Genomic DNA, 24,617 nt, shown 5'->3' on the forward strand with positions numbered 1-24,617 from the left:
CGCTAAGGAATTTGCGGTCATACATTATGCAAGGCAGCACCGATATAGAGACGAAAAAACGGGAGGAAAATGAAAATATGAGATTGCTCCAGCTTTAACCGATATCCCATAAATACCAAGTAGCGGAGTACGCGAGAAAGTCTCCGTCGAAAGACAGACAGGTTAAATAGGGGCTAATGGCCTGCTTTCACGAATCAAACTTTGAACGCAAGTTGAATCATAAAATGGAACTGGCTAAGCGAAAAGCAGCTAGAGCAAGAGATTAGCGGCAGGAGCGGCTTGGAATGCTGGTGAACTTTATACTATACATTTGTAACGAAAGGAAAAGAACCATCAACGGACTTTGTGTTCAGTTGGACATTACCTAAATACTACTAGCATTAATACAGAAGAATCTCTTACAAAAAGTCTGGCGGAACGATCAAGAGATGATTCTTACTAAACAGAAGAAGGCGGTGAAGAGGAAAAAAAACATACAAACCGTATCGTGTTAAATTTTAGCTGTCTCTGAATAGGGCGAAATATTATTCTACCTTACCATATATACGTCACACACCACATACAATTTAGGACCACACGAGATTGTTATCGAAACCAAAAGAAAATGAAGTAAATCACAAGAGGGTGGGATAAGAAAAGAAAAAATCGTTTCGAATGAAGATAAAATTAATTGATTGAAAAAGAAAATTACTATAGATTTAAAGAAACGATGATTTGATGGGCGTCCATAGGGAAAACCATTTACTCTAATCGTAACGAAAGTAGAAATGCTACGCTGCTAGAAAGGCAGGAATAAGAAAGGCCAAAAAACCAAAGCGTGCCGGAGACCACAAGAAACGCCACCTGCTGTGGTGACACACGTGAGGTGTGAGGGGCAGGTTAATTGTGTTTTCCGGTGAGTAAAATTCACGTACAATAATTTCCATCAGGAATTTTTTCCCCGTGTCAAGCTAAGACGTAAAGATGAGGAGAGAATAAAACAACCCAGTATAAGAAATTAAACACCTCGAATGTAGCTTCCCGGGTATATTTTATTTCTTTGTCAATGCGCAACGCATCGAATGGGTCCGTTAAACCCATCGCGTAAGAAACAAACGTGGACGTCGGCAGCGATTAATTTCGTTGTCTCGTCAAACAATTTGCTAGAGGAAAATTTTTGCTTTGCTTCCCTTGAACGCCTGGAATGATGTCCTTGCCGGTCGGCTGCTATACGAACCAAATTCAAATGGGATCAAAAAGGAATGTTCGTTTCTGTCCATCAGCTATGTATATGGGGCTGTTTTTCCTTTCTACTGTCGGATTTGCCGATCCTCGTCGGATGTCGGTAGTATCGAAATCGGAAAACCATCGTCAACTTGTGTTGCCACCATAGCCGGTAGGAAGGGTACCGTAGTATTAAATCGAACAACACCGTATTCTAAGAGATGTGAAGGAAGGAAAGCATTTGCGTGATCAAACTGGGAATGAATCCCTGAGGGATAATGTATGTCAAACTACTGAAAAACCCCCCTTCACCTCCCCAGAGAGAAGAGGATGCGTTTCTTCGCGGTGGGGTTTAAAAACTATAAAGAAATAAGAAGCCCCCACCCACAAAGCAAACATTTAAATAAGCTTTTTGCCAATGTGCTGTTTTAAGCATATGAACCGAACAGAGAATTCAAACGAAACGAACCTGGCGGCGGATTACGATCCTCTCGAACATCACTCCCTATCCTACATGCTCGCGAAAACAGACGTAATACACTCAACATCAAGCATTAATTGGTGAAGTATATAGATTGAATTAAGTAAATTACAAAACCGAGAACCAACAAAACGGGAGCGAGCAAAAGGGTGGAAGTAAAATGCGCTATTTAATAAATTTAAATTACAATTTCTCATTGTGTTTTTTGTCTGTTAATAATTACAATCACTCCGTTTGCGTGCTATATCACACTTTATTCTTTTCAACTTGTATTTAACCTTCTCTTTTCAATCAGCTGGTCAACAACAACAAAATGGGAGAAGTTTCCGTTTATCGTCCTCTACGCATCGTTCGATACATCTGTGTTCCTTGGCGGGCCAGTTCGTCCGCACGCTCGTTTCCTGCGATGCCGCAGTGTGCATCGACGTGATTCCACTTGATCTCGATATCGCCAGAACTTAGCTCCCGTTCAAGCTCCTGAAAGTCAGTCTTGTTCTTAACCTCGCCGCCGCTTGCCAGCGTCCAGTTGCGCCGTTTCCAGCCCGGCAGCCACTTGGTGATGGAATTGATCAGGAACTGAGAGTCCGTATTGACCATAAGCCGACGGACGCCCTGTGCTCTGGCGAGTCGTATAGCCATCGAGGCAGCCTGTATTTCGCCGCAATTATTCGTCGCTCGGCCACTGACGGGCTGGGCGGTATTTCTAAAACAAAAAAACAATAAAAGTATGTGAAAAGAATACACAACTCTTAGCAGAGTAACTTACAAGGCATGACCTTCGCCGAAGTACACTCCTAAGCCGGCAGCAGCGTGCGCCTGTCCATTACCCTCGCACGATCCGTCCGTGTACACGTGAACAAATCCGTCATCATCCTGCGAAAAGTAGTGCAGCCCATATTTCACCATTTTGCTGACCGGCTTCGGTGCTTCATCGAGAAGGATAGTCTTTTTGAATTGTTTTTTAACCGGCTGCGTCGTATCCGCACCGGTGGTAAAACTTCGTTTTCCTACCGTGCTACCTCTGCCCCAGTTTGTACTCGACACAGCGCTAGATCCACCGCTATTTTGCTGAACAAAATTGTTCGCTTCCGATTCCGTGGCAAACTTTTTGAACCGAGCACCGGTGAATCCATTCACTTGTTGCTGGCACTCTGGCCTGAAAACGAGAGCGAGAGGATTTTCCAATAGATGATATCATCCTTTGGCCCAGTTTAATGAGACGCCGCTATGGCCTAAAACTTACCACGTGTTATAAATTCCAACCTGGCGTCCTTTGGCTACTGCATAGAACGGCATCTTTAGAATTCTGTCCAGCGACTGCCATAAAAACAACATCCAAGCAATGCTTTCCGTTGATCTGTCAGGATATCTACGAACGGCCGATCCGTTCGTGGAGGATCTGCAATTTTGCCCGAGAAACACTTTGTTTACGTTTGTTGGCTGACATTTCATAATGCAGCGCTTCTCAAGGTTTTTGAGACATTCACATCCCGCTAGGCAGCTCGAAATATCGTCCTCAAAACGTCCTCCGCGCGAACAAACGTCCTCCATTTTTGTATGGGGATGAAACAAAAGGAGAACGTTTTTCGAGCAATCGTCCTCCTTGTCCTCCTCACCATACAAAACTGCTCGATGTTTGTGTCATGGAGGACGTTTTTGAGGACGATTTGCTCGAAATTGCCTAGCGGGATTCAAGTCCATCTTGATAGTCGCACAACGGGTTTACCCCAATGTCTACCTACAAAGTGCTGGTACTTCTTGTTCCTAGTACCTTCCTTCTAGTTACGCTTTCGAGAGCGTATGCCACGGAAGGGAGAAAGGGAGTGTATATGGAAGGGTTTAAGATAGGAACAGATTGACCCTGTTCTTCTTCTTCTTTCGCTATGCGAGGGGTATATCCTCCTACGCTAAGTCGAACGTTTGTTCCCTTACTCGTAATCAGAGGCGTACCGACTCTGTCCGAACTCCTATAAAGGGGCTCGTCCTTTGGGACCGGCTATAAAAGCCATATGTCCACCCGCCGTCCACGGGAGAGATAATTCCTTCCGTTGTCAGGACACAAGAACTCGTGGTCCGCTTGATTGACTCAAACAGCACGAGATGTGGGGCAGCTAGGATTTGGATTGACCCTGTTGATTATTAACTGCAAACAAGGAGATTGGTAAGAACACTGTACCAATAGAGTTCAAGATGGATAATGATTTATAAACGTTTATTAAGCGTGCTAGCTTAAAAACTCGCTGATGGCTGCCTTATTGCATTATTTTCCATGAACCTCAGTTACCACAATGCTTACCAAATAAAAAGTTATCGCATGCCTTCGGACTGACCTCACTCCGTGAGCCATCGATTGCCCCGCCATGCGACACCGGACATATGTCCCATGCGCGAACCAGCCAATGTTTTAAAAAACAACCGTTTATGCTGACTATGGACGTTCACTACTGACTCAAAACAAATACGAACTTTTTTTTCTGAATCGAATTTTATTGGTTTAAAATGTGCACTTTACAATTTGGTATGATATTTAAGCATAGAGTATTTTACGTAATAGCGATAAACACTAAATTGAGTAAATGTGTAGGAATTGTTTGATAGTTTAATCGATCTCGCCTGCCTCCAAATCGGATGATATGTCATCGACACCTTCCAATTTAATTGAGACGGATTCCGACGACACATCGTCCGCTTCCTCCAGCTTGACGGTGTTTACTTTAATCTCTTCATTTGCAGCATGTTTGTCTGTTTGTGCCTCTACTGGAGCCTCAACATCAACGGAAACCGTCTGATCAACGGACGCGTTCTCTAGGCTGTCCTCCAATTCTTCCTGTTTAATATCGTGCGTGTCGATCGCGTCCGGTGAACATGATTTTCCGAAGTGCTCGTCTGAATCGGAAATATCTTCCAGCCCAAGGTCGTCATCCTCGGATAAGGAACTGTATTCGAACCCGGTTGGTCCCGTTTCTACCTTTCGGTCTGCAGTGGGGGGTTCGAGTTGTTCCGTTGGACTCTTACGTTCCTTGAGCGGACTCGGTTTAATATCCTCAAGAGAAGTATTATCAGTGGGTTTATCAAGTTTTACGTCCTCTTCTTCACTATTGATACTACTGCCGAACGAACCGTGTCGATTACGTTTTCTTTTACGCAGAGAAACACTACCCTCATCGCTGGAATGCGAAGCGTCGCTACTGGAACCGCTTCCGACGCTGCTCTTGCTGGATCTCGAGCTGCGATTCATTTGATACTGCTTTGGCAGGCGGGCCGACTCGGGCAGAAACACCGAAGCGTTCTTACGTTCGCGTTGCCTTTTCGCAGCCTCCTCTGCCGGATCGGAACGATGCTCCTCATCTTGTCGGTTGCCGTTGCTGGGTGAGTCAAGCTTTCTATCTCCCTGTTGCTCATCGTCATCATCTTCCATCGGTTCCATTCCATCACCCGCTCCCCCTCCTGTAGATGATGCGCCCATGCGAAGCCCCGCTGCCGATCGGGGAACCTTCTGCCGCTTCAAACTTTGCGCAATCACGCGCTTCTGGTGATCGAGCTGCGGAAACAGATCCTTGGAGTTTTCCAGCGCCTGCTTTGCCGCATTCATTTCCGCCTGCTGGATGCTATGCCCGTCGGCACAAGCGAGCCGCTTCCCGCGGAAGTACACCGCGACCGAGTAGACGCGCGTATTGGTTGGCCCGGTACACTCGATCACCTTGTATACCGGTATGTCCGGTTCGCCGCCATCCATTGTGCGCAGCGTTAGGCAGCACTGCTGCAGCTTCGACTTCGGATCGTTCCAGTCCTGGTTCATGATGAAGTCTTGCAGCCGCGGAAACAGACACACGTGGCAGAACGTTTCGCAGTACTCCAGCTTCTTGTCGACGTAGAGCGCACCGAGAAAGGCCTCCAGCAAATCGGCCCGATCCTTGGTTTTCAGGTCCGCCTTCGGGTTCGAGTAGACCGCGTACTGCGTCATGCCGAGATCGTCACAAACGACCGCCTGGGTGCGATTGTTTACCAGCGAGCTGCGCAGCAGCGACAGATGGCCCTCGTGGTGCTCCGGAAAGTGCCGGTACAGGTACTCCGAGCAGATCAACTGCAACACCGTGTCGCCCAGGAACTCGAGCCGCTGGTTGGACCCGAGCGTAAGATTTGTGAATCCAATCGAACGATCGGTGAACGCTCTCGCCAGCAGCCGGATGTGGTTGAAGCTAACCCCGATCGATTCCTCGAAGCGTGTCAACGTTTTGAGCATCTCGAAGGACTCGATGTGATGCCGATCGCCAAACGGTTCCTGTTCCTGCAACGGATGGCGCGGGTAGTTCACCCAGATGTCGCGCAACGATTCGTCCTCCTGGAAGAGGGCGTACGCAAACACCCGGTCGGCCACCTCGATTCCACCATCGAGCAGGAGCGCCCCCATAAGGGCTTCGAAACAGTTCGCTAGCGCATGCCGTAGCTCTAGCTCGTGGCAAAGATCCGAACCGTGTGCGTACAACATAAATTCCTCCAGGTGAAGCTTCTTTGCCAGCACGGCCAAATGTTGGTTCTGTACGATCGCGGCTCGGTACGTCGCGAGACCACCCTCCTCCAGGTCCGGAAACATATGGAACAGATGGATGGAGGTGATAAACTCCACCACGGCATCACCAAGAAACTCTAGCCGCTCGTTGTGTGTAATATTACTGTCCGTTTCATTCTCCTTCCCGAACCGCGACATTATGCTGATAAGCGTGTTGATGCCTCGCTTACGGGTGTTCATGTAGTGTATCTTCCGATCGCCGTACTCGGGTTGTCGGATGCCACAATTTGTCAGGCTGTTCCGTGCGTGGTCGGGATTCGTGCCAAAGTTTTCCTTGTACGATGGGTGTGTGAGGGCCAGCTGGAGCGTGTAACGGTTGGTGAACGTGTACCCGATGTACTTCTCGAGCACGTTCAGCGCTCGGTGAAAGCGCAGATGGCCGGTGAGAACTGGAATCAGCATCGCGTGCTGCACCATATCGCACATTATGCCCGTCCGGTGGAACGCCTTCGCACTGACCGCGATCGTAATGTTGCGCTTCATGCGTCCCTGCATGCGCATTTCTAGCAGACGATTTTCCTTCGCCTCCAGCTTGCGCTTGTCCTCGAACGATGGCTTGGACATGTTGGCAACCAGGTGGCGAAACTTGATGTACTCCCTCCAGGCCTTTTGGTACTCGGGATTGCCGGCGTAGCTCAGCTGCGGTGGCCTGATGCCGAAATGGACGATCACCGGGTGCATCAGGCCGTTTTCGTCCACTGCCGTCGCTTCCGGTACGTCACCTACGTTCCGATCGAGCTGGTCCACCCTGACCGAGCACGGTTTCATGCCCGGATTCGTCACCACCATGCCCTTCACGTAGTCCACGTAGTCCTGCCACTCGTTCTGGCTCATGTCCATCATTTCCTTGAGCATATCGGGCGGCACCAACGGGCCCGAATTGTCCAGCAGGTAGCGCAACACTTCGCTCATCGCAAGCACCTCCTTGCCATTGTCCGGCAAATCACGGACGAAGCGAGGCAAGAAGTGATAGCACGGGCAGGAGTTGTCCTCCGTCGAGCCGGACGGTTGCACGGTAAAGTCAACCAGTTCGAGCAGCTCCCGGAAGAGATAACGATCGAACAGGTCCAGCTCGCGGATGGTGAAGTTTTCCGGCATTTTCTCCTCAATGTAGAGGATGGTGTACTCGATGTTGAAGCGAATCACCTTGCATGTTGGCAACTCATCGATCGGTTCGTGTGCCAACAGAGAGAATCCTTCGAACAGGAACTCGTGCTGATCGTGCTTGATGATGGTGGGCGTTTTCGTAAGAAAATTCGTCGGGGGAGAAATAGTGATGCTAAAACGAAATAATTAACAAATGAAAAAGGTAAGTATTCGTTTTAAGTGGGTTATTTAATTCGACCGGTTTGTATTTTTCTCAGCTATCAGCTGTAACTTTAATATTTTTTAACGAGTTTTGAGTATCGATAATTTATTTTGGGATATTTGATATAACGAAATAAATGTTAAAAAAAAATTAAATAAACTCAGATTTTTCACTATTGGAATTGTAAAACAATTACTGTGGCACCAACACATGTGGTTATACCTATACAATAATAGTTGACATCGATTTCTTCAATCCTTACCGATAATGGTGCAACTTGTCCGCGTTGTTTGAGTTGGGTGCACATTTAGGGAATCCCTCTTCGCCCGGGTACTTTCCATGCCGTATACCCGTCCGCCTGGACCGCGCCGAACAGCGACACAGTGGGCCATCGTTCATTTCACCCGGATCGTTGTACCAGAGGTCCACGTGCAGGCGTAGTGGATGCTTTATCTTTGCCGTCAACTCCTCCATGCTACACTCATCCTCGAACTCAATCTCATCGTCGGAAGACTCGGATGAGGACGAACATTTGTCGTGCTTGTGGCGGCACATTTTCATCTTACGTTTACGCGGCGGCGGATTGTACGGCGGTTGCGTGGCACGGATCCGTTCGGCCCGCCGTATGAGCTCCTCGTCGAACAGGGTGCAAAGGGCATCCAGGCGTCCCGTCGATTGGACGACCCGATCCGAGACGCGTTTGTAGTATAGTTCCGCCGGCGATGAGCGTACCCAGAGCGTACGATCTTCATCGTTCGCCATCTCGACGAGCTTGCGGGCAATGTCCTCGGATGTTTCACAATAGTTACGGCACCATTTGGACAGGATTTCCGCACGTTCAGTGTCCTGAATCAGGTAAAAATATTTTGAACAAAATTGAATACATTTTTTTAAGTGAAATAATTGATTTTTTACTATCATACCACTTTGAACCGAGAATGACGAGTACTCCTCCGTTCCCCGGAAGAAGAACCGTGATCTTCCGACTCTCGTCTGCACGACGATGAACGATCTAGTCTGGATCGACTAGAGCGATCGACATTTGCGGGGACTGAGTGTGACCTTCCGCTGCCCATGGAATGGTGCTTCGAAGCAGATTGTCGAGCATACGAGGAGGAGGGCCTGTGAGATGACGAAGGATGAACATACCCACTGTTTCCGGCGCTACCAGAACTTGCATGAGGTGATTCTCCGTAGCGTCTCCCGGACGAATAGTTTGAGCCACCTCCCGAGTATCCATGGTGTTTATATGGTGGGTTATTTATTGATTGGTGGTACTGACCGGAACCTGTACTGTTCCCTGCTCTATCGCGATAGTATGGAGCTGGTGGTGGTGGGTTTCTTCCCGCATTAACGAAGTTCGGTGGAGGAATATTGAAATTAGGCAAAGAAAATCCTGCATTGCCCTGGGGATTCCCACTAACACTCGGTGGAGGAAGCGATGTGCCATGGCTGTACGGAGGTGGTCCCCTTTGAGCAGGATAATTGTTTTGTCTCGCAGAAGAATGATAATGTGGTTGACGTTGGTGGCTCATACTGTCCGCAGCGGTATTGGTTGTTTCTATTGTTCGAACACAGAAATGGCACTACTTATCATGGCCACCGGTATCAACACGAACAATATTTTTACATTCAAGAATTTGCCGGATTTTCACGGGTTTGGCAAATTCACTACAGTACGCCCGGTGGTGTCAACCAAAACAAACAAACACCTGTGAAAATGTTGCTTATAAGCAAGCCACATGCTCTCCACTATTTACGTTTTCATTTCATCGGGCATGCATTAGCCGTAGCTGTCAAAGTTCTCAATGACAATTCTCAACATCGTTTTGCAAAAAAGTCCGAAGGTTATACACGTAAATTAACTGAGCATTTCTTATCCAATAATACGGTAAATAAGGGTGTAAATCTGCAAAACTAGTAAAAATGTCCCTGCCATATAATCTACGAGTTCTCACACGACGCCTTCTGCTAAACAGGTGGTAAGTATCGCGCTCCAGTACCAATGAAACCTGCTCGCCGTATTTGTGTGCGCTAATCGGTCAAGTTTGTCCTTGCAGCTCCGCAACACAGTGGCGTACGTTTTCCAGTGAAACAGTCGAAACGAGTGGCCGGGCGAGTATCCTCGATGGGTCTACCGTCAATGTACCATCAAAGGCTATCGTGACCCCGTTGCCTCCGCTTTCGCAACCAATTCCAGATCTACCCCCCGTGCAGTACGCTCGGCCGGGAGATCAGAAAAACGTAACGCAAGTCACACGACTGAGTAATGGACTGCGGGTGGCATCGGAAAATCGATTCGGACAGTTTTGCACCGTCGGTGTGGTGATCGATTCTGGGCCACGCTATGAGCTGGCCTATCCGAGTGGCATTTCACACTTCCTGGAGAAGCTTGCCTTTCAGTCGACCTCCGAGTACGCCGAGCGTGACGTTATTTTTCGTGAGCTTGAACTGCACGGAGGTATTTGCGACTGTCAAAGCTCGCGGGACACGTTCGTGTACGCGGCCAGTGCCGACAGCCGTGGGCTGGAGTCGGTGACGAGGATCTTGTCGGAGGTTGTGCTTCGGCCGCGACTTTCCGTGGATGAGGTAGAGCTTGCCCGGCAAGCGGTACAGTTCGACCTGGAAACGCTCGGCATGCGCCCGGAACAGGAACCCATTGTGATGGATATGGTGCACGCCGCGGCATATCGTGATAATACGCTCGGATTCCCCAAGCTTTGCCCAACGGAAAACGTTCCGAAGATTGATCGTGATACGCTGCTGTCGTACCTTCGACTGCATCACTCCCCCGAGCGGATGGTGCTGGCCGGTGTAGGCGTTCCGCACGACGAGCTGGTCCGTTTGGCTGAACGCTACTTTGTCGAGGGTGCGGCCACCTGGGAGAGTGAAAAAAGTACCTCCCCGAACCCGAAAGGCGTTGACACATCGATCGCACAGTACACCGGTGGATCGAAGCTGGAAGAATGTGCCATCCCGGTGTACGCAGCAGTCGGACTGCCAGAGCTGGCGCATGTTGTAATCGGTCTACGGGGATGTTCGCACCAGGATAAGGATTTCATTGCCGCCTGTGTGCTCAACATGATGATGGGTGGGGGCGGATCGTTCTCCGCTGGTGGACCCGGGAAGGGTATGTATACACGACTGTACACGAACGTACTGAATCGATACCACTGGATGTACAGCGCGACGGCGTACAATCACGCTTATGCAGACACCGGTCTGTTTTGCATCCATGCTACCGCACCACCGACGCACGTGCGCAATTTGGTTGAGGTCATTACCCGGGAACTATTCACGATGCAATCCCGACCGGGAGATCAGGAACTGCGCCGAGCGAAAACGCAACTACAGTCCATGCTGCTTATGAACCTTGAAGCCCGACCGGTCGTGTTCGAGGACATCGGAAGGCAGGTGTTGGCCACTGGCGAACGTCGGCGCCCGGAGCATTTCATTCAGGAAATTGGTAAACATTTGATTCCTTTGACAAATTTCCCTAAAAGCATCATTGAGTAATTTCATATACCCTATTTTTTTTTGTAGAAAAAATCACCGCTGAAGATGTGCAAAACGTGGCCCGTAAAATGCTCTCATCTGCTCCGGCACTGGCCGCACGAGGCGAAATCAAGGGAATTCCTGAAGTAAAAGATATCCACATAGCACTAGCGAACGAAGGGCGTCTTCCCGGCAACCGCCGATTGACATTGTTCCGATAGACGAAGCGGCTGAAAAACGTAAGGGGACCGAGCAATTGCATCAGGTGCAGCACAAGAATTGTGCGGGCTATGAAAATACGTCTTTAGAACGATGAGCCTTGGGTGTTTTTCGTTTGTTTTTAGGACATTGTATGATGGATTAGAGATGTGACCATTTCGAAACTGTGTTTTTCTTTTGTAATGAATTTTAGATTAAAGGAAGATTAGAAACATGTCGAGTAGGAACCTAGGCACGTGTAGGCAAGTGAGGGAGTCCGAAAGGTGCTAAAAGCATTGGAAGGAGAGGGTATTGCGTCGAAACAGCTTGTGACGTCAAACCGAATAACTGCATTCAATATATTTCAAAAACCTACCGTCAATGGGGTGTCTTTCGTATTTGAATTAGTTTTATATTTTTTGTTTTTCTTATCAATGAGATAACACTTACGTTCATTTAACGATTTCTATTGATTCTGCATGGGGTATTCACATTGGGTAATCGTCAGTTGTGCTCGAAAATTTTGACATATTCCGTTTATTTTACCTACCGGGAGGTTATTCCATACTAAAACTATTGACTCAAAAAGTTGTTCTCATCTCTATAAAAAACGACCATATCATCGTCAATGTTGTTTTAAACTGTTGTCTATATTTTGCCATATTTGTTTATCCGTGATTCGAAGGTGGTTCACACTTTGCCCCCTTTCCTTTTCAGCCCTTCTCGTTCTTTCTCTTTTGGTGCCCTATGTGGTCGATTGCTTTCTCTAAATCGAAAATTAACATATTGCACTACGAAATAGCAACAAAAGGGAGGTTGATGACTTGTACATGTACGTCCCCGGGAGGGCGTGTAAATGGACGCCTTTGGCCTTATCTCGTTGGTTTTTGCGCGCTAAGGTGGGTGACTTTTAAACATTTCTTTAAAACCTTAATTTGCACAAAGAAATTGTTAAGAAACATTAAGCGTCCTCGGGGCAGTTGTTACTGAAATCAGAAGGTTACAATGTTTCTTACAGTAAAATTAAAAAATGTTTAAAGTGGGATAACCGATGCGAATAAAATGCTTCTAATGCCCAACCGTAGATGCCCAACGCATAAATGCTATCCCCGTAGAACGTAGAAAGTAAGAGCATGATTTTCAGTCGTTCGATGAATGAACCTCCTCCTTCGTAGATGGTGATACAGGATTATAATTTAAATTGCATATACTTTAACTATTTGTTTGGGGGCGAAACTCGTCAGAAGCGCCGTTTTCATCTGAAGTGCAACAAACACGGTTCTTCAATTCAAAGTTAAAGCACATCATTTTGCGCCTCCCGTTCTGTTTTCCGGTTCTATCATCTAGTGTATTGGTTAGCCGCACGCAATAATCGTGCAATATGACTCATTTACCCCAAAACTAGCTGCCAAACAGCTCAGTCACACGTGCAGAGATCTCGCAGACCCATAGCGACAAACGAACTACGGCTAGAGTGTTGTGTGTATGTGGATGAGTTTTGTTTTTTTATTCGATGGCTTTCTGTCCCCGCTGGCGGAACTGACTCCGATGAATTACTTTAGTCTAATCTGGTGTTGCGCGGTACTGCTCTGCCAGTTAAGTAATAATGTCCGTCTTTCTTCGCGTTTCGCCAAACAGGAACGAACAAACTCGATCGACGAAGAACGCAAGCAATAGGTCCGCTACCAGCACGGTTACAAGAATTCGTCGGTACTGTTTGGTGAAAAGATAGTCAACAATTGAAGTTAAGATGTGAGTACTACTGAAGAGCCAACTTCATACTTACATCCGGTTCGAAGTCAATCACCTCGAACGTGGACAGCAGATCGGGCACAATGCCCAACGCCAGACAGAACACGATCGCACTCGAGCTGAAGATCGCGTACGAAAGTAATCGGTTCTCGCGCAGACTCTCCATGAACGGGTGCCCCTTGTAGTTAACGGCGACCGTTGCGATTTGCATGGCAATGCCGATAATGTACACCGTGCTGTTGATGATGTTCGGTTCGAATTCCTGCTTCTCATCCGGCGCTAGGTCCACGTTGAGCTTCACTTTGCCTTCCCTGTGGGGACCATTTAGAAAACATAATTCCCAAGACAGAAGCAAAATTGAGCAGTTTCGGACTCACCTTGGAGGGGATCGTTCGGTTGCCTCGTGCACCAGGTAGATGAGGGCGGAGAAGTGCACCGCAAACTGGGCCAAAATCGTCGTCACGGAGTAGAGGTTAAAGATGTTTGGCAGTGGTGCCTGCTTCGAAAGGACTTTCAGCGGCTTCGAGCGGGTGATGAAGAGGAAGCTGGCCGCCGTTAGCAACCCGTGCAGGGTGAGCTGCGTGTCGCTGTGCTTCACACCGTCAATGTAGAGTACCGACTGGCAGTAGGCGGATATCAGTGCGTTGAGGGCCAAGATTTTGAACATTTGAAGCGTAGTAACCAGCGTGCAGCGTCCTTGCTTGATGATGTGACAAACTGCAAAAGTGAGAACGATAAAAAAAACATTAATTATTTCACTATCAATCAAAGAAGCCTTTTAAACTCTTATTTTTAGAGAAAGCTTCTAGTACTGCATGGAAACGAAAACTAGCTGTTCGAGAAGACAATTTTGAAGAAAGGTTAGATAAAAGTTTAGCATATCTACAGTAGGCCGCAAAATAGAACGTATAGCTAATAAAAAACTGTTTTTTCCATAATAACTCGAGGAAACATTTACATAATTCATATCTTTAAATGTACTTCTGTAACAAATTAAAGTGAAATTAAACATACAAATTGCTTTATTATATGTAAGTTGTTTAATCCCTTTCATACGAAACAAATATCTTGCCTTTTTTGTATTGTAAACTTGAGCGTACAGGTGCAACTTTACTAAACATAACTTGTCTTCTGGAACTTCTCCAACCTGTCGTCAGTTTTATTTGCCAAATTGGCACTTAATAGGGTACTGCAACGTGAATCCAGGTTATTGATATATGTTGCCATGTAAACTAGTTACGGAAAAGAGGACTGACTGTGCTATGGTCACGTCGTTTTAGCGCACAGAGGTGGCCAAGTGAAAAATAAAAGAACACTAAATGGATCCTAAAAAAGCATTCTACAACTGACCTAGAAACTACTTAACACCCTTAGAAGGTATGTTAGAGCTGATAACAAGCGTGTTATGTTTTATTAAATTGTATATCAATTTGTTCAATAGAGCAGAACATATAGAGAATATGTAAATATCAATTGAAATAATGAACTATCATTAAAGTATGAAAACCATATTCGAAGACCCGTAACAGTGGCATATGTTTTTTTTTATAGTTCTCCAGACAGATTAAACATCGTGAAATAGTAGTAAGTGTACGCTCAATTCTGCGGTCGACTGTATATAGACATTCTTTGAAAATTTAACATCCCCATTTAACATGCAAGTCCTTAATAAACAGAATTTGGATAAAGATTTAAGCTTAATTTTAAATACTTTCGGTAATTGCCATGTTAATGCATTTTGCAACGCTGATAAGGCATCAATTACTTACCGCAGTTTATAGACGAAAGCCGGCTTGTGAATGGTGCCGCAATGCTCGCATCACCGAGCTTCACAATCTGTACCTGGTCCTCGTCCATTTCCTTCAGCGCTTTCTGTAACCGCTCCTGGGCGGCACTTTGATTTTCCCTCGCCCGCATAATTGCACGCTCACGAGGAGTCAACTGTTTCCGGCTGGCTTCATCCGTCCCTACAGTACCGCTGCCAGCCGATGGTCCCTTAATGGCCTTCTTCTTTTCATCCTTTTCGTCCTGCTGTTGCACCTTCTTCGATCGGGATGGCATGTGGCTGAGCAGGGACACCCCGACGTGGGCGTGTTTCAGGGCACCGACGTCGTTGGTACCGTCACCACACATAAGCGTATAGTATCCGAGCTTCTTCAGTGTCGTGATGACGTACTCCTTCTGTTTCGGTGCGAATCGTGCGAATACGGTCGCGTAGGGAATCAACTGCTGGAGGTATGCATTCCGCTCCCGGTCGAGATACTGAAGACCCTCGCCAGTGATACAGAAATCGTACTCCCGGTAGAGTTCCTTCACGGTTTGCCCGTCCACTGGCACCTGTACATCCTGATTGATTGATTCCCAGTGCCACTCGGTGGTGACGGCTTTGTTACCATTCGAGGTTTCTTCCGGTGGTGTTAAGATTACGATCGTTCTACGGCTGAATCGAAGTTCCTTCGCCACGTGACACGCCGTCAATGGATTGTCTCCCGTGATCATCATGACCTTGTGCGAAGCCTGTATGATCTCCTTGATGGCATACTTCGAGTCTGGCTTGAGGGGACAGGAAATTATGATAAATCCAGCAAACTCCAGATCGCGCTCCACATCGTCCCGTTTAAGCTCCCGGACGGTGTTGGTGTCCAGCGTACCGAACGATTTGTAACCTAGCGCAAGCACACGGGCTCCACGGCGTGAATACTCCAGGTACGTGCGTTCGTAGTGTTCCGGAACGTGCTTGAGCATCTTAACGATAACTTCCGGGGCACCCTTGACCGTGCCAATGTAGCAGGTGTCGTTCGTGAACGGTATAAGGTAGCCCGCTAGCACGGACATGCGCTTCAGCGACGAGGAGAAATGGAACCGATGGTAGATCCGGAGTGCCTTGAACTTGCCACGCTTCGGCACGACCGATTCACCCTTGGTGAGGTTCCACTCGATCGCCGTCAGAGTGGCTTTTTCCAGCGGATCACCAACGAGACCCTCGTCGAGTTGGACGAGCGAATGGCACGAACCGAGCACGTGTGCAGTGGGTTCCGGTATGTCACCGATCGGTACGATCGATGTGTCCGCCTTCAATCCAGCGATTCCTTCCACGACTAGATTATCGCTTGTAAGGGTACCCGTCTTGTCGAAGCAACAAATCTGCACCTTGCCAGCGAACGGCATACGGAACGGTTCCGTGCAGTAAACGAACACTTTTGCCAGCTGAAGGAGGGACGTGTTCACGGCCAATGACAACTCGATCGGTAGATCGGGAGGAATGATCGACGTAAGAATCAGCGTACATTCCAGGAACAGTTTGTACCGGTTACGTTCGGGATCCTCGGTGCCCTTGATCCACACGTATGCAGCGGCTGCGATTGCGAACACCAGCAGGAACAGAATGAAGGCAAACGTTTCGAGATTGTTCTCCGTCACACGTTTCACACCGAACAGGATCGTACGAAGGAGTTTTCCCTGAGAGGTGTTGAAACCAGTACGCAGGACGTAACCGATGCATCCATTATCCGGGGAACGCATGGCGGACTTGCTCGGCGCGGAATGCTGCACCACCTTTGTGCCACGAAACAGAACGTGCAGCTTTCCGTCGGCCTCGATGTCTAGCACTTTGTCATGCTCGTCCGTGTTGTTCTCGAGTGATTCCTTCATTTGAGGCACAGATTCACCCGTCAGCATGCTTTCGTCCACGATACACGACCCCCGGATTAACAGTAGATCGCACGGGACAAGGTTTTCATCCTGAGATCTTGTCACTGACACGAGATCGCCAGGAACAAGCTTAGCGGAGCTGATTGGTCGCCAACGTCGGTTGCGGAACACATTGATCGGGTACGGTTTGTTGCCCATCTTGCGGATCTCGGAGAGACTACGGAGTTGCTGTTGCACTAGCACACACTCAAAGATCACGAGCATGCAAAGCGTGAAGAGGGAATAGTACATGTACTCATCGAGGCACCAAAGTAACACGGAGAAGATCTGAAACACAAAGAACGGTGCCGTAGCTCGCTCCTTGAATAGCTCGAAAAACTCCGGTACAACCATCTCCATCTCGTTGTCACCGTACGTTGCTTGCGCCAGTGCCACATCGGCGTCCTCCAGGTGGCCCTTGGATTCGTAGTACTCTTCGTAGGTGTTGTGAATTGGAAAATCTACGCTACGGAACAGTGCCTTGTTCGGGTCCCAGAAGTATTTTGCCTTCTGAAATAGGAACCAGTACTGCGGCTCGTTGTCGTCGCCTTTAAAGTCAACGTCCGTTTCACGTTTGGCTTGATGAATCCGTACCAACTCCGAGGCACCATTGTTTTCCGTCGGAACAACTTTCACAATCGCTCCGGCACAGGGGGCTTTCGTTTTTCGGCAGTTAAGAAACGTCTGCACATGGACGCTCCAGAAGCAGCATAGGCACACGAGGATCTGCGTGAATCCGATTCCGGCCAGAAAGAGCAGCCCGGCGTCCCGGTACTCGTCGATGCCGTACACGAACACCCAGAGATACAGCCAGAGGGCATAGATAAGCATAAAGGGCATAACCGACCCACTCAGTGCCACCGGAAGCGGGATGTGGATGGTCGCATACTGCACCAGGTCGTCAAGCGATCCGCTGCTGGACAGCTTCTTCGTATCGTACCCCATCGTCGGGCTGCTTCCGGTCTGATTATTTGTCGCTCGATCCCAACAGCTTCAGAGCCAGCTTCCGACCAGCGTACTCGTTGCGCTCGTGGAATAGCGGTGGGGTGGAGGATGGGGTTGGGCGATGTTTAAAATTCACAACCGAAGATTTAACTCCGGAGAGGCTGGTACGGCACACACGGTTGAACCTAAAATCGAACCATTTTAACTTCTTCCCTCGTCAAGCCCGTGACTGTTTTCCACCAACCGGGATCGTACGCGACACGTGACGGTAGACGAACGAACCGAATGGGCTTTTCACGGGAAATACGGAAAAATCGAAGAAAAGTCTTTTCTACCGATCGCCGAAGGTATAGTTTTCGGGTTTTCCGTAGACAGTAACCGCGAATTAGCTTTTTTCGCGAGGGAATCGTGGCAAAATTTTGGTCAGTCGAGAAGACAACAAGTGACGTGTAGTTTGACGTGAAAATGACGTTTGGTGTTTACATAGTGGTTGTACATGGTAGTATGCACCTTGGCCGAGTACTAAAAATGTGGAAGAAGGTCACGTCATAAACTTAATTTTATACGGTTTTCTAAAAAATGTGTGATTAGTCGCTTAGATAGCTCATTGCCGTATGTGATTCCATACTTATAGGTGTTGAAATTGTTTCGCAATTGATAACTGGATACGTAACAAATTAAATAGGTAAATTGATGGTACGATGAAGTACTGTTATTACCTGAAATTCAATCTCCTTGGTAATATTTGGATAAAATGTTCGTTTGGATATTTTTTAGCACTTATCATTTAATTTTATTTAAAGATCCATACATAATAAATAAACGAAATTTTTCAATTTATACGTTCACACGAAATATGATCTTCATCAAAAGAGCCGTTTTTTGCGGAAAAAAACCTATTGCCGATGTCTGGCATGAAACTAAACCTATGTAGCAACTGTACTAAATTTTGTTGACGTTTTGTTCCAGATAATGTTGTTTACATATTTCACAGAATAGTCCTGCTCGTCGAACGAAGAGACCGGGTGGGTAATTTTAAATTAAACAAAATAACAAATTTTCAACCTGGTCTTCCATATTGGGTTTATCAATAGTTAAAATGGAGAAAAGTTCACAAGAGTCTCCATTGAAAATGTTACTAAGTGGTACATCTAGGCCTCCGGGGTCCTCAGTACAATCGACGAAAGTAAGTGTTCTGTTTTCATCACTAGATAAATAATATTGGTTGTGTAGCATGATGCAATTCTCATCGTTTTCAACAGCCACCGCAGACTAGTATACAGATGCAAACACCCATGCAAACCGGCCCTCAGGAAGCAATCAATTCTGTTCTGGTTAGGTATGCGAAATACACGAAGTGAAATGAAGAGCAACCCAATCAAATTGTCGGTCTCTCTACACCCACAGGAACTGTGTAGCCACGGTTAGTGTTGGTTGTGAGCTGAATCTGAAAACGATCAACTTTCGGACCAGAAACTCCGAGTACAATCCTTCCCGATTTCATGGCGTCGTGATGCGGATACGTGATCCCCGCTGTACGGCGCTTATTTTCCGTTCGGGCAAAATCATCTGCACCGGGGCGAAAAATGAAACCGAGGCCAACCTGGGCTTAAGGAAGTTCGTTCGTATTATTCAAAAGCTTGGCAATAATGTAAAGTTTCTTGACTTTAAAGTGCAAAACCTAGTCGCGACGGCGGACCTGCGATTTCCGATTCGATTAGAAAATTTGAACCAAAATCATGGCCAGTTCAGCTCGTACGAGCCGGAACTTTTCCCGGGGCTCATCTATCGAATGGTTCATCCAAGGGTTGTTCTTTTGATATTTGTTAACGGTAAAATAGTGTTCACGGGCGCCAAAAATGTCAGGGAAATTAACGAGAGTTTGGAAAACATTTATCCAATTTTACAGAGCTATCGTAAAAACTAGGCCCTTGCAATCCGTGTCCATCCTTTTCATCCCCTGCTTCTTTGCGTAACGACCATCTTTGGTCATACCTGCCTGCTAAGGACTTACTAGACTGTTAGTCAGTCCTCCCGTACAGAGGAGGGTTCGGTCTCGGTTGCCGACAACGAATGAAAATCATTTTCATCATATGTCTTTATACAGCGATCTTCAGAGCATGGTATTTATAAAAAAAACTAGGATAATTAAAAGTAATTCTTAAGCGAATTTAAAATTAATTAAGCATTAAATATATGCATCTAGATGTACTGATTTGAGTACTTGACAAATTAACCAAATTTTCTTTAACTTTATATCTTTTTTCTCTGTGAATCCCATTTAATTGAGGTTTTCTAAATGTTCTGGCAAATTATTTATGATACGTTCGAAAAATACTTCATTTAGCTGGTGATGTTTACGGGATGAATAAAATGTATCATCGGTTCACGAAAAGTTCACTGGGAGAAACAAAATATATCATCGTAAAACACCAATCCCTATTGCTTGCATCGTGCCAGGTTTCGTATAAAAATAGAACTTATCCGATTGATGAGATAAGGCAGCCTCAGTTCGATACGAGGATGAGAGAATGAAACAAATTTCATACATCCGTTTTGGGTGGAAACACGTGCATGTTTTTTCCAACATGTGTTCTAACGTGTGCTTGTATTAGTACGGGTGGCCAAGTTTACCACTCCTATCTCCTATCGTCTACAGAATGCATTAAAACGCAGCAACAGCATAGTATCTGTTGAAAAATTCTCCCTTAACGGAATGGGGCGGATGGCTCCTGAATGTCTGAAATCGTGCAGTTGGGTGACGCTAAAGTTTCTTTATCGCCGTTATGAGCATGCGGGTCTAACACAAAGAAAAAAAAACAGCAAAAATAAACGATGTACAAAACTGCTACGAATATGGCCAAAGAGGATGTTTGAAGGATGTTTCCATACATGTGTTTGTGTGCTAGACTGTACTTGAGCTCATGATGACGATTTTCATCGCATAGTTCTACACCCCCTTTTCATTGCTTCAACATTTCTGCCATCGGCACGTGGTGGTTGGAAAATGTCCGTCGTTATGAAAAATACGGCCCGAACCGAGGAAAGTGTATCGTAAGTACAATGCAATGCAAAGAGCGAGAGAAGCACTGGTCGTGATTGCATATGCTTGCCCATTGATTTAAGGCTCGTCTTGGTATGGAAACGTTCATTGATTTATTTAGTTTTCCAACCCTTCTCAAACCAGTTGAGGCAAAACACAGGAGCAACGGTAAAGGTAGGCGAGTCAGTTTTATGTTTTAAAAATAGAATTTTCATTCGGAACAATGCCGTTTCGGAAGGAAAAATCAATGTCTTTCCCACTTGGCGGATATGTTGATAAATATTTCACGCCACCGTTCGCGGAAGTTGCATCGTTCCACTTCAGAGCACTTTTGAAACTGGTCGGCGACGTCCTGGTTCTCTTCGTTCTTCCACCAGGAGTTCATTGAACTTTGTGGGCACTTTCGGTTGCATAATGCATTTTTGTGCAGCAGTACAAAGAAAAAGCACGGGAAAGACGTAAGTTAGTAAGGGATATCTGCCGGATGCAATAAGCCATTGGAAAAGAGCAAGAAAAATGAAACTGGTTTTGCCTACGTAATGGAACGATGGAAAGCTTGACGGATAGAGGGATATACATTACATTGCACCAAACTGGGTCAACTCGAGGGTAAAAGCGATGGGTTTCGCGAACCTTCAAAGTGCCTGGGCAAGTCCTTGCTGAACGTTGGTAGATTAGTCAATTTTAGTGGTAATTTCGGTAGAGTCATCAAATCGACGTTATTTCCGAATAACCGGGGCAATGTGAGTCTATTGACGACTCGTTCACCGATTATTATTGTGAATAGTTGGTAGAAAAGGAAAAGCAAATCGTCTAGTAACGTGCACACTTTACGAAATTGGTATGTATTTTAGAAATATAGTGAAAATATGGCATACATATACATATACATTAAAAATAATCATATTTTACAATAGTAAACAAAATTTGTATGTTTGTAATGTAAACGAACTGCACAAATTTCATAATATTGTAAAATAGTTGTGCAGTTCCGTGTTTGATGAATTGGTTTGGCACAATTTGTGTTGCAGTACAAAGTTGCATTTTTGTTATATCCCTTTGCACAGGATAGAACTTGGCTCATGAAATCATTGCGTCGTAAGTTCGAATCTCAATAAAGCCTATACATAAATAAAGATGGATAGATAGGTAGATAGATAGATAGGTCGCTTCAATAGATAGATAGATAGATAGGATATAGGACTAGCAAGACATTATGGTTACGTTCAACTTGTGTTGGACAAGTGGATTTTAATGACAGCACACGAACAAGGAATAGTTTGTGCAAAAACATGAATCCTAAAAAAGCAATCCAATACTGGTTTAGGAATTACTTAACACTCTTAGAATGTACGTAGTTGTTAATACCATCAGGTGAATCGCTCACTTGAACAATCTTGGAGGTTTAATTGCCACGAATTTACAAAGATATATTACATGAAATTGTGATATGATAAATGATGTGGATACTTTTTACTATATTTGTCGCTATATTTTGGGTGCTCGGTGTTAAGTAAAAATTATCGTATATTTTGAAAAGGAAGCGACATGACTGCCCACAATAAACAGCCGGCACTTGGCACATACGTGAGCGATGCATGGCGTGTAAACGCTGAAGTGGAAAACACGTTTCACGTTGGAAAATTATGCGTGGGACACTAAGCAATCATGTTTGGCCTGGGGACGCTGCTAGTACAAACCAGTGCTTTTCCCTACATATTTGAAACGAGAACATGAAGCATACATGTCTGCCATTTGCAATTCGTTTTGTCCCAGTCGCATGTGCGTGGGATGGCATTTATACATACCCTTGATATAGGATGATTTCCTCATTGTGGTAACAGTCGTGGTTTCCACTGTTTCGTTGGTGATAAAGTCAACCAGACGGCCGTGTTGGATATTTGAATAATAAAAGCAAAAACTATAGCTGGCTGTTTATAAAACGGTTATAATGATATTGAGTAAAACATGTATTGATTCAAGTGCCCACGCTCCTTTTGTCCTGTTTTCCAACCCATCGATTGCTATTTTATCGGTATCGTTTACTTAGCCGACTGCGTCATTTCCCATGATCATCATCTTGTCATGCCGGGAAGGCACGGGCAACATCAATCAAAGCGCGGCGACAGCTAAAATTAAACGAAATACGCCCAACCTCGCGCGCTAATGAAAACCTACCACGGCCAGCAAGTTGGTGCTAGATCCTGTCTCGTATGCAGCAACAAGCGGTCGTTGGTGCCGATGCGTTCCGCCGTGTCTAGAGAGCAATATGATCGGATGATAAGCGAACCTTGACATAGCGTGGGCTACCGAAGTGCACCGGGGCGTGTAGGCGGCCATACCAAGTCGTCGACGGGCACTAATCTCCGTACGGCAATATACGCTACCGAAGGCAGTGGGTGTTTCGAGCTCTGTGCCGTACGTACGCCACGGATTTTCGCGGGGTTTACATACGGCTTTTCCGGAGCCGGACTGTTAAGCCATCTGCGTCCCGAGGAAACGCCGCCACAAATGAAAATGCTTCGAGGTTTTTCTTCCGCCGTATGAAGAAAGCAATAAAAAAGGCTTAGTTTCGTCGAGAGGCTAAGGAGCATTACGTTTCCGAGTGGGTCCGGTTAGCAGGACGCCAGTTTTTCTCCCCCAAGCCCCTGACAGTTTAGCGCAGCAAACGTTGGTTGATAAATTGTTTTCCTTCTGCTGCTCGATAGTGCGATAGAGTCTCGGGCGGAACGTGCAGTTAACGTTGCAGCAAACGGAATGCAAACCACGGTGGAGTTTGTTGGGGTTTTCCAACGCCCACTCGGTTTAGCTGGGCGCGCAAAGAACGATTGTGTGTGGGTTTTCTTCCATCCGGGCGTTCAAAAGCACCAAAGAAGCACCGGTTTCGCTCGTGTTGTTGTGGCACTTTCCTTCAAGAAGCAACTTATCCCGCAAAGCCCCTATTTTCACAGGTTGCTGTGTTGATTGTTTTTTTTTCGATCTGCTAGCCTCGAAAAAGGGAGATTTGTTAGCACTTTCGATTATCTAAGCACTGTAGCAAACCACTTAAATTATATATTTTTTTAAATTTTCTTCACGCTTCTATTGTTCTATGCTAGCATTATCTTTATCTTTTCCCTTATTTTTTTTTACAAACATTCCATCCTTTTTGTCTTACCAACCCGTTTGTTTTTTTCCCACGCGAATGGTTAATGCTTTTTCCGAGCTTGCGAGCTATCGTTTATTTTATTTTTTGTGTGTTTCTGTATTATGTTCCTCCCGTCCTCCTTACCCGGTTAGACCGTGTATTTTGAGTGTGTGCATTTGTATGTGTTTGTTTCAGCGGGCACAAGGATATTTTTCCCGCAACGACCGAAACACCTACGCGTTTTTCGGGCTGCGAAGCAGGTTCGACCTTTGACATTTAGCTATCGCCCGGGATCCTTGGTGGTTTTTCCGAGTCGCTACTGTTGGAGAAAACTGGTCCTTGGAGACGGCCTGGTGTTGGGGATGGAAGAATGATGTTGGTGGAGCATCGGTACGCTGCTTGTTGCTTCTGTAGCTGGTGGTGTTGCTGTTGGGATGGAGGGATGGTTGGATGGAATAATGGAATAACAGTCCATCGAAATCAAGCAGGTTAGAGAAACATCTTCAGCCGCGCCCGCAGCTTTTGATACTGGCCCTGTTGAGCTTGTTTGGTGTGCTCCCAACCGATTCGTTTAACTTGTACCATACTCCTTTTCCCTCCACGGCAAAGCCCTCTGAACTGTCCCTTCTTCCTTTTTTCTAGAGCGCTTTGAGGTGGTTAGTACAGGACGGACCCGCTCATCTTCAAGTCTTAAGCTGCAGCAATATCCAGTTCCAACGTGTTGTCAGTCACATGATAACTCTTCCATCTCGGCCGCTTGAGTCAGCGGCCACTCTTAGGGAGGGAATGGGAACGGCCGGAGGA

At 46.3% G+C, this 24,617-nt stretch overlaps 5 protein-coding genes across 6 annotated transcripts; 2 read left to right on the top strand and 3 right to left on the bottom strand.

Annotated features, from left to right (window-relative positions):
- Nucleotides 1-1,916: 1,916 nt before the first annotated feature.
- On the bottom strand, nucleotides 1,917-3,087 carry LOC131263192 (ribonuclease H1). Of its 2 annotated transcripts, XM_058265358.1 has the most exons (4): nucleotides 2,928-3,087; nucleotides 2,696-2,840; nucleotides 2,451-2,557; nucleotides 1,917-2,387 (listed from the first exon to the last, which is right to left on the bottom strand). In XM_058265358.1, exons 1-4 carry the CDS (start codon nucleotides 3,017-3,019, stop codon nucleotides 2,015-2,017), a joined length of 717 nt encoding a protein of 238 aa, XP_058121341.1. In that variant the 5' UTR covers nucleotides 3,020-3,087; the 3' UTR covers nucleotides 1,917-2,014. The 2 variants fall into 2 exon arrangements, with proteins under 2 accessions (XP_058121341.1, XP_058121340.1); XM_058265357.1 differs by having other exon boundaries at nucleotides 2,451-2,840.
- Nucleotides 3,088-4,210: 1,123 nt separating this feature from the next.
- LOC131264403 (ribonuclease 3) lies at nucleotides 4,211-9,098 on the bottom strand. The gene is made up of 3 exons (XM_058266707.1): nucleotides 8,487-9,098; nucleotides 7,826-8,409; nucleotides 4,211-7,533 (listed from the first exon to the last, which is right to left on the bottom strand). The coding sequence occupies exons 1-3, from the start codon at nucleotides 9,096-9,098 to the stop codon at nucleotides 4,284-4,286; spliced, it is 4,446 nt and encodes a 1,481-aa protein (XP_058122690.1). The 3' UTR covers nucleotides 4,211-4,283.
- Nucleotides 9,099-9,393: 295 nt separating this feature from the next.
- Nucleotides 9,394-11,638, top strand: LOC131262046 (mitochondrial-processing peptidase subunit alpha). Its single transcript, XM_058263955.1, has 3 exons — nucleotides 9,394-9,545; nucleotides 9,624-11,029; nucleotides 11,107-11,638. Exons 1-3 carry the CDS (start codon nucleotides 9,490-9,492, stop codon nucleotides 11,277-11,279), a joined length of 1,635 nt encoding a protein of 544 aa, XP_058119938.1. The 5' UTR covers nucleotides 9,394-9,489; the 3' UTR covers nucleotides 11,280-11,638.
- Nucleotides 11,639-11,900: 262 nt separating this feature from the next.
- Nucleotides 11,901-18,048, bottom strand: LOC131266431 (endoplasmic reticulum transmembrane helix translocase). Its single transcript, XM_058268950.1, has 4 exons — nucleotides 14,778-18,048; nucleotides 13,386-13,725; nucleotides 13,043-13,319; nucleotides 11,901-12,969 (listed from the first exon to the last, which is right to left on the bottom strand). Exons 1-4 carry the CDS (start codon nucleotides 17,641-17,643, stop codon nucleotides 12,853-12,855), a joined length of 3,600 nt encoding a protein of 1,199 aa, XP_058124933.1. The 5' UTR covers nucleotides 17,644-18,048; the 3' UTR covers nucleotides 11,901-12,852.
- Nucleotides 18,049-18,665: 617 nt separating this feature from the next.
- Nucleotides 18,666-20,501, top strand: LOC131266432 (TBP-related factor). The gene is made up of 3 exons (XM_058268951.1): nucleotides 18,666-18,829; nucleotides 18,906-18,982; nucleotides 19,051-20,501. Exons 1-3 carry the CDS (start codon nucleotides 18,743-18,745, stop codon nucleotides 19,568-19,570), a joined length of 684 nt encoding a protein of 227 aa, XP_058124934.1. The 5' UTR covers nucleotides 18,666-18,742; the 3' UTR covers nucleotides 19,571-20,501.
- Nucleotides 20,502-24,617: the final 4,116 nt, after the last annotated feature.

Source organism: Anopheles coustani, chromosome 2, assembly GCF_943734705.1.
Source record: "Anopheles coustani chromosome 2, idAnoCousDA_361_x.2, whole genome shotgun sequence".
NCBI lineage: Eukaryota > Metazoa > Arthropoda > Insecta > Diptera > Culicidae > Anopheles > Anopheles coustani.